The following is a 9,974-nucleotide window of genomic DNA, read 5'->3' on the forward strand; positions in this document are numbered from 1 at the left end:
CATTTAAAAATAAATAAAAAATTTGAACTGCTTTGGTGTAGCTAGCTCAATCCTCATTGTAAATTTACGCCATCACGGCTGTACTGGATCAGAAACTACTAAATTAATGCGATTGATTTTTCTTTATTTGTATCATGAGGTTCTAAATTTCTAATCTTGCAGTTGTAACTATTTTTTTGTTTTTGTTTTTTCTCTTTTACGCAAACAATCTCTCTACCTTCCAAGGTAGAGGTAGGTCTACTTACGCTTTACCTATCCCAGACTCCACTTATGAGATTACATTGGATACGTTATTATTGTTGTTGTTGTTCTCTTTTACGGTGTAGTGCAGCGGCAGAGCAGTCGCGGTAGTGAAGGGGCTGTGATATGGAGACATTGGCGGCTAGTATATATGTACTAAAGAAGAAGACAAAATCTTTAAGAGCATGTTTGGAAGGACACCTTGTAATTATGGTATAATTATTAGGGTAGTAATTACACAACATAGTAATTATAAAGTTTAATAATTACAACGATCTAATTATTCGAGGTAACGTAATTATAGTTTAATTATAAATGTAATGTTTGGTCGCACAAATGTATTTACATAGTTTTAAAATTTTAAAGAAAAAAGTTGATCACCAAGAACTAAATTAATTTTATTTTTCAGGTGAAGCGTTAGTGTTTAACAAATAGTGTTTATGTAAAAAATATTACATTTTATTTAAGCATAAGACATAGAAACACACCTAAACTATGGTGAAATTACCAATTACACACCTAAACTATACGGAGGTCCTATTGCCCCACTAACTTATTTTTTCGTATTATTTACCCTTCACTGATTGCTTAACAAAGAAAATAAGTTAAACATACCATTTACAAATAGGCGGTTATACTGGAAAAAATTCTTAGTGTCTTTTAAATTTTCATTTGATCAATTCTTTCATTTCCAAATCGACTGGACTTCATCATCTCTCAAGTCTCAACCCCTTTATGGGTGGTTGGATTTTCACTTTATTATCTATAGTATATATTTTAAAGCATAAGTTTTCCGGTCATTTTTATAGCTGAAATTGTTCTTTGCATCTAATATATACACGAGGGCCTGGACTTTTTCACTTGTTTCAGTATGTTCCATGCAGAACACTTATGCTGAAAACGAAAAATACGAAAGAGATCCTGAAAACGAAAAATACGAAAGCATAAGTTCGTTTTTTTTTGGGGGGGGGGGGGGGGGTTAAATAATATGAAAAATTAAGTTCAAGGGATAATAGGACTCCCGCATAGTTTCAATGTGTAATTGACAAGTTTACAATTGTCAAGTGTGTTTTTATGTCTTATCCCTTTAATGTATCACTAGGTATTTAAGATACATTTTTTTACTCACATATTATTTTCTTAATAATTCACCACCAATCTTCATTTAATTCACCACTTTGATATATCATTAGCGAGTGTGTTACACTCACTTTATATATTTGACTAATTATACAAAAAGTGTCTGATTGAAATAAATTTATAATGTAAGTATTCAATAGAAACATCATGCGTTTATGTATAAGATTGTGTCGACTTTTAAGTTTCTTCCGGTCAATTCAGCTTTTGTGTTATTCGTTTGAAGAGCGTTAGTATCGCACTCAGGCTCTGATTCTTAGGTGTTGAGCGGGTCCCACTGTCTCCCCAAGCGTGTGGGCCCAAATACGTTGACCTTTATATTGTCTCAAAACACATAAGAGTCAAAACACTGTTTTCCACTACCTGCCTGCCTGTTTCGGACCTTTATTCACTTATGTGTAGAACTTGTATTTAAATTACTCCATCTTTGGTCCGTGCCGCTTTCTGCCTTCTCTGTTTTATAGGACTAAAAGGTTTGTTTAAATAAAAAATTTATTTAAAGTTATAAAGTAGTTGAACATCGAAGATAGAAAATTCCATCAAGACACTCAAACTATGAAATATTAGATACTGTTAACTCTTTTTTTTTTTTTTTAAATTACGTGTTCTCAAGCGTCCATTACCCAAATAAATTAACTACTTAGAATATGTCACCTCCTTTAATTATATGTGTTAACCTCAATAAGCTGTAAAACGTCATATATATTCAATTAATGTTGATGTGTTTAATTGAAGGGGGAGAAATATTTTCTGTGATTAACTTATTTACGTAATTCGCTTGTTAACACGCACAATAACCTTTCTAAAATCTGAGTCGGAATCTAATAGAAGCACGTTATTATGTGTTCAAGTGCTTAATTAAAACAGTCCTTAATTTGAGTATCTAAGTGAAATTTACTTACAAGTTTAAGGGGCCATTAATTTCGACCTATAAAAACTGAATAGAAGTTAAATGGTGTAAACACTTTATAGCTTTTTAAGTATCACAAGAAAATCTGTTGTTGGTGGAAAGCAAATAATTCATTGATTGTAGCTAGGGGTGTTCATGGTTCGGTTTGGGTCGGTTATTGGTCAAAACCATAACCAAACCAATTTAGTCGGTTTTTAAATGTTTAAAACCATAACCAAACCAAGTAAAATAATAACCACCGGTTTGGTTATTGTCGGTTTGGTTCGGTTTGGTTCGGTTTTTCGGTTTATGACTAGCCGCGACAATTCAAATATTCTATCTCTACATTCTTCAAATTTCTTATGAAGCTCTTTTTTCCTCACTGCCCACAAGCTGATGGCAACTCAGGTGAACCAAACTTGCAAAGCAGTTTAGATTCAAAAGAACAAGTCAAACAGAGGTTCTAAAATACAAACAACTTTATCCATAAAAATGAAAAAATTACATATTAAAACTAAACTAACTAGAGAATCCATAATATAATCAAAAGTACTTCTACCATCTTCCTTAGCTTAAGCTCCAAACTAATCAATGCTCAAAACAGTGCCCAGAGAATCTGCAAAAAAAATCACGATATTAGGCATTAAATGCCTAAAAACATAAAGGTATAGCAGCTTAGCCAACAAATATAGCAGCAACTTTGCCCCAAAACTTAAAGTGTAACAGCAGCACCACAATTTCCTTAATTTGCCTCACACAAAACAGTTGTTAATTCCATTATTGATTTTAAGAATCCAAATCAGCAATCAACAATTCAAATGATAACTACATACTTTGCGTTGGGTGTTTACTGTTTGATTGCTTTACTAGTAGTTACTATATTGATTCAAGAATCGCATTTCCAAGAATCATCTGTATAGGAAAGGAAGTAGGGTCAGATCCAGAATTTAGATTTAATGAGTTCAATCTTTTAATTTTCGCCGTTGAATCCATTGCGCATTTGAGTTGAACCAACCAGTAAATAAGGCTGCATCTGCCTCTGATAAAGGAAGGCATCAGTTCGTAAACAAAGTACATTATTTTGTACTAGTATTACTAGCACTAGCTTTGAATGTTTTCAAGTGCCAAAAGGTTATCTTATGACTGCTTTATTGACATTACACCTTTTTGGTGGAACTGGTCCTTTCAAGAGTTAAGAATATAGTTATAAGAAAAGGTGTTGACAGACAGATTTAGAAGTCTCCTTTTGATTCTAAAGTAAAGAAAGATGACATATTGGAAGACAATCAAGCATAAGGCTGATCCATGTTATAAAGTTGCTAATTAAGACTCCACACAAACAATACACTTTATAAAAGCAGTGTATTTTTAACAATTCAAATGATAAGACTCCACACAAACAATACACTTTATAAGACTCACAGTTTCCTTAATTTGCATCGTCAAGACGTCAACATGAAATTTTTAAATATAAAAGTAGCACAAAACTTAACTTCCACACAAACAATACACTTTATAACTAACCTTTCAGTAGTGCGTTGGAGATTGAGATTTCAGCTTATCTGTTTTTAAAAGATGCTACATGTGCTGCATGGTTCAGTTTTTGCTTTTAGTAATATTTTGAGCAGACTTCATTGTTTAAAAAAAAAAAAGACTAGTAACATCAAACTCAGAGAATATCCAGCAATACAAGTCCATTCATGAATGATAAATCCCAATATTATAAGACGCAAAAATGGACCAAACAAGGTTTAAACCAATCACATTTTTCTGCATGTTTTAAGCATGATGACAATTAGGAGTTTGACAGTCTTGTACTTGAGGTAAAAATTCAAAATAGAAAAGGAAACAACTTCGAATTTTGACAGTCTGTTTCGAATTTTTACCAACTGCTGAAACTGTGGCAGCAGCATAGTTCAGCAGTAGCTCAGTTTCCAGCAGCAGCAGTAAGTGAAACAAATATTCATATAGTTAATTATGTAAAATTACCTTTTTCAGCGATCTCAAGATTTTGAATTTCTTCTAAAAGGTCTTCAAGCTTGCATTCTTTAGATGTTGACCGCAACCATTGTTGACAACAAACAAGAGCTTCAGCTGTCTTTGTCGATAGAGAACTTCGATAACAATCAAGTATCCGACCACCGGTGCTAAAAGCTGATTCCGAGGCAACAGTAGATGTAGGAATAGCAAGCACATCTCTTGCAATCCTAGAGACAATAGGATATCTGTCAGATGAAGATTTCCACCAAGTCAAGATATTGAAATCCTTAACCTTCTCCAGATCATCCATCAAATAATTTTCAAGATCAGACTTATTATCAACATCATTCTTATCTTCAAGAAATTTCTCCCATTGCGATTGCCACACATCAGAACTATTTATTGCACCAATTTGACTCATCACACTAGTTTGATCTCCAATATTTTCACTAGAAGGCCCAGAAATAGAATTCTTATAATGATTATACAAGCGAGTTAAAGTGTTCACCACTTTAGTAGACTTTCCATTTCCATCCAAAGGATCATAAAAATTGTTAAAAAGGAACTTCACATACTTCATTTTATAGCGAGGATCCAACACAACGGCAACAAATAACAACATGTTCATATCCTCAAAATCACCCCAATATTTATCAAACTTAATTTTCATCTTCCTAGCCATATCAGTCAAAATTGAATCGCTACAATTTGAATACTGGACAATTATGCTTTGAAGATTAAAAAGCTCATGGAAGAAACAATTTGAAGTAACATGCAAAGTACTCGAAAACTTCAAAGTGGTTTTATAGAAAATCTCAAGAAATTTGAGAAAGACTTTCACATTCTTCCAATCTTCCGAAGATGGATGCACTGTTGTTCCACTCAATTCAAGACAATAGTTAAAGTACTTATGATCATCAATATACATTCTTGAAAAGGCTTTTTCAAATTGTACAGCTGTATTTAACATCAAGTATGTAGAGTTCCACCTCGTCTCAACATCCAAACTCAAAAGGCCATGGGTGTCTAGTTTTACCTTCTCAACATATGACTTAAAGGAAGCAGTTCTTGCAGGAGAAGACTTAACATATTTCACAGCACGCCTTACCCGAGAAATGGACTCATTTTGTTCACTCAATCCTTCTTTTACAATCAAATTCAAGATATGAGCATTACACCGAACGTGTAAAAAATCATTTCCCAATATGACACCATTCTAATCATTAATTCTCCCTTTCAAGTACCTGATTGCAGCATCATTAGCTGATGCATTATCTAGTGTTACCGTGAATATGTTCTCGATCTCCCAATCTAACAAACAAGCTTCAATTCCTTTTGCAATTGTCTCACCCTTATGATCTGGAGTTTGAAAAAAGTTAAGAATTTTTTTTTGCAAATTCCACTGATCATCAATCCAGTGAGCAGTAATGACCATATAAGTCAAATTTTGGATTGACGTCCATGTGTCGCTAGTAAGACAAACACGTTGATCTTTAACAAGCCTTTTAAGCTTTTGTTTCTCTTCTTCATAAATTTTTAAACATTGTCTAGCAACAGTAATGCGAGAAGGTAACTCAAAATTAGGCAAAACAACCGCCATTAGCCTCTTAAAGCCTTCCCCCTCAACGACTTTAAACGGTTGTTCATCTATTATAACAAACTCGGCAATGGCCCTTCTAACTTCGACAACATTATAAACAACCTTTTCCAAACCTCCTTGTCCCCCTCCTTTAATAGGTTTAATATTGAGTGTTGTCTGCTTCCTATCAATAGTCTTAAAAGGGTATTTCTCACACTTGTTAAGCAAATGTCCCCAAAGATTAGAAGTCCCATAATTAGAAGGGCAAGCGAAGTCTTTGGGGCAGTACTTGCATTTTGCCCTCAATTCCCCCATTTTATTAGTAAACTGTGTGTAATGATCCCAAATTTCAGATGTTTTTCTACCATTATCCCTAGGGCTAGGGTCTCGACTACAAGGAGTAGTTCTTTTCTTTTTTTTAGGTGGTTTACGCACGGAAGAAGTATTAGGAGCATTACCAGTTACAGCAGATGTTGTTGTTACTGAACTATCTTTAGGAACCTCCAAATGTTCAACCTCCAAATCTTCAACCTCCAAATGTTCAACCTCCAAATCTTCAACCTCCAAATCTTCAACCTCTGCCCTTTTCATCTGAAAAATATTAGAAGTTTAGGACCTATTCGGACAAGAAAAAATAACAACAACAACAAGCCCAGTATAATCCCACTATAAAGGTAAAAATTCGAAACAGAAAAGGAAACAAATTAAAATCAAGTAGCTAACAAAGGAAACAACTTGAAATCAACTTAAACATTCAAAACCGAAAAGGAAATAACTTAAAATCAACTTAAAAATTCGAAACAAAAAAGGAAACAACTTAAAATCAACTTAAAATTTGAAACAAATTCTTACAAACCTTCTCAAAATTTGACAGCCTTGTTCTTGAAGAGTTGAGGTTGCTCTTGAGCCTTTACTGTGAGTCTATGACCGTGACTATGTAAGAAACATGAGCCTCTGCTTGTCTTGTTCTTAGGTTGGAACAGAAATCTGAATTCAGAAATCAGAAATGTGAAATGAAAAGAGATTGTAGGGTTTTTACATTTTATCCTTACAGTTAAAGGGCTGTTCAGTGTTCACAGGTTAAGACTTGGGCTCGGATTGTTGGGCTTGGGCATATTGTTTTAAAACATGGGCTTTAAAAATATGTAGACTAAAACTAAATTAATAATTAAAAGGTATACAATATTATTAATTAATTATAAAAAACTAATATTGTACATATAAATAATTATAAATTTTTATGTATATAATTATCGGTTCGGTTCGGTTATTTATTCGGTTATTTTTTACTATAACCATAACCAAACCAAATATTATCGGTTTTTCAAATTTAAAACCAAACCAAACCAAACCAAATCAAATGTCGGTTTTTTTATTCGGTTTGGTTAAATTTTCGGTTTGGTTTTGGTTTTAACCAAAACTGTGAACAGCCCTAATTGTAGCCGGCCTTTTCAATTCGTTGCTTCTATCCTACTCTTAGAAACTTTTATCCAGAGATATAATTATAATTTATACTCCTTCTTTGCTTTTGCATGGTTTTGTTTTTTGTTAGTCATCATATATATTATTTAATTATAATAAATAAACTAACATAGGAGAGACCTCAACATGCGAAGAAATACTAATTTAGGTCAATGATCTAAACTGGTAGTAGTAAAGCACATTCTCAGAGCTCGTGTGTCAATAATCTAATGGTAAATAAGTTTTCATCCACACGCACGCACAAAAAACAAATGACAAAATATACAATCGGTAATCATTTCACATCATTAAGCTAGTGTTTTCCCCTCCTTGGGATTTTTTTCTTCTTGAATAATTAAGTATTAGTCTTGTGGAAGATTTAGGATATTGTTGAAGCTAGTGTGTTATAGAGCAAATTAAAATGCAGTATGTTAATGTGATTTCTCCATTTCAGAGAGTAGAAAGGAGAGTATACATAATCTGCCTCATTATTTCAAATTTTCGTCCAGTGTAAGGCATGATATGTTACTAGTATACATCTACTTGCCCTTCTCCCATTTATAGCTGCATTTGAAGATCAAAGACGGAGTCAGGATTTGAAGTTTATGAGATTTGAATTTGTAATTAAAATCATAGCTCGTTTTAGTTATTGGGTTCGCAATTAAATATTTATTTATATAATTAATAAACTTCCTAATATAATACAGAGACGTCTAAGCAAAAATTATATTACTGGTACATCCATACTCGTACCTAATATTATAAATTCCTCCCACTTGAAGATTTAATTCCTTCTATGTTGAATCAACAAAGTTATATTTCAGTCAACTGTTCCCGTGCCTCCAGTTCTTTTATTTGTCACTTTAGGCAAAAAAAAAAAAAAAGCATCGTCCAAATTAATTGTCAGTTTATTAAACCAAAAAGGCACAATTTTTTTCTAATTGTAATTTAGACTGATGTTTATATATGATTAATGCTATTAAATGATTTTCTTAAGAATATATGATGTTGGGCTAAACGTATAAATTACGTTATCACCTCATATCTTACTAATAATTGTGTTGTAATTACATCGTTATCTTGGGTGTTTTCGAGCTAATCATATGTTTATGATGTGTAGGAGTGATATGGATGAAAATAGAAAAAGATGATGCAAAATGGAGTTGAAATACACGATGATCAGCTGAAGCTCGTGGACGTCCACATGCTCGCATTGCGACCAGTCTAGCCAGCCAAGGATGTTGGCAGCGTTGCAAAACAGTCATAAGTCCTGTGAAGGCTACAGGCGCCATAGCGTGCAGCTGTTGAATCTTGGCGAAGAGGTGCTCGTCAACCTCTCACTTCGCGAGCCTAAAGGCGTGTGTTTTTAGCTTTTCATTCCGCACCTCCTAAACATGCTAGGTCATATATGTACCCCAAGAAATGTCTTTTGAAGGGGAACACACTACTTGGGAGGAATTTTTATAGTGTTAAGTATAATTGAGCCATTCTCTTCTTCTGTAGTTGTCCGACTACATTTTGATTGTTGGTTGATAGGTCCTCGTAATGCCTGAGAACGAATAAAATCTAGATTGAGTTTTGGGTGAAAATCATTTTAGTCCTCTAACTTTACTCTGAAAATCAAATACCTCCCCCAACATTGAACAATCGATATTTTCATCCTCTTATCTCAACTTCCAACCATTGACCGGTAACTATAGATTAGTTGACCGATCATTAAAGGGGTAAAATGGAATTTCACTTATACATACCTTATACTTGAAGATATTCAACTCACACAACTTGTTTCAAGACCAAGTTCATCACAACTCCAAGTATAAGCAAGAACAATCACTTTTCATGAACTATTTGCAGATTTGAAGCTTGATCCTTTCTTCAAATAGTTTGGGATGTTAATGGAAGGTTTAGGATAGTTGAGAGATCTTGAGGAGTCTAGAAGGATCTGATTTTGTGAAAATATGAACCCAAGGTCGTGCCTCTCTTATTTATAATCAAGAAATAACTCTCCACCGCCTCAATTCGACGGCAGCATCGATGGTACCGTCGTTATTCGACGGCCCGTCGAATTGCACAGAAGAATCTCACAATTTTGTACAGGCATATCTTCCACTGTACGTCTCGGATTTTTGATCTGTTAGTTTTATTGGAAAGAAAACTCTATGAACTTCAATTTGCATAGGCTATGCATTCCATAACTCCTCATATTCTAGGAGATATGTCTCTCTCAAGTTGGACAAGAATTTCCTGTCCAAAATTCTGCCAAGTTTTTCCAAAATTTCGACAAACTTAATTCCTTCGATTCGCTTGATCCCGGAACCTTTAGACACTTGCTTGACACTTGTTAAAAGTATTCCTTAACCTTATAAGGGTTCCATGACCTCTCCGATCTTACGTTAGTTTACTTACGATGCAAACGGCGCGAGAATTTTCAAGGTGTAACTTTCTTCCCCCCCTTAGGAACATTCGTCCTCGAATGTTAGACTCTTAGGGGTATAAAAATTTCGGCCGAGCCTCCCCTGTAACTGTACCACTACCAACCTGCCACCCAGCAACCGAACAACACAATGCCACCTAGAGCTACAACAATCAGGAATAACAATGGCCCCGCACACCAATGATAGTAACTAACAACATACGCATACCTGAAGGTTATGATGTCTCGGTCTGAATCTCCTTTGATAATGGAAA

At 34.1% G+C, this 9,974-nt stretch overlaps 1 protein-coding gene across 9 annotated transcripts; it reads right to left on the reverse strand.

Annotated features, from left to right (window-relative positions):
• Positions 1–2,611: 2,611 nt before the first annotated feature.
• On the reverse strand, positions 2,612–6,858 carry LOC132638563 (zinc finger BED domain-containing protein RICESLEEPER 2-like). Of its 9 annotated transcripts, none has more exons than XR_009581802.1 (5): positions 6,682–6,858; positions 6,387–6,416; positions 6,284–6,341; positions 4,256–4,491; positions 2,612–2,882 (listed from the first exon to the last, which is right to left on the reverse strand). XR_009581802.1 is itself a non-coding variant. In XM_060355402.1 (3 exons), the coding sequence occupies exons 1-2, from the start codon at positions 5,214–5,216 to the stop codon at positions 3,825–3,827; spliced, it is 990 nt and encodes a 329-aa protein (XP_060211385.1). In that variant the 5' UTR covers positions 5,217–6,272; the 3' UTR covers positions 2,612–2,882; positions 3,791–3,824. The 9 variants fall into 9 exon arrangements, 2 of the variants coding, with proteins under 2 accessions (XP_060211385.1, XP_060211384.1); XR_009581799.1 differs by having other exon boundaries at positions 6,284–6,326; positions 6,357–6,416; XR_009581801.1 differs by having other exon boundaries at positions 2,613–2,882; positions 4,256–4,473.
• Between the last annotated feature and the right edge of the window lie 3,116 nt (positions 6,859–9,974).

This window comes from Lycium barbarum, chromosome 4, assembly GCF_019175385.1.
Source record: "Lycium barbarum isolate Lr01 chromosome 4, ASM1917538v2, whole genome shotgun sequence".
In the NCBI taxonomy this organism is placed as follows: Eukaryota; Viridiplantae; Streptophyta; class Magnoliopsida; order Solanales; family Solanaceae; genus Lycium; species Lycium barbarum.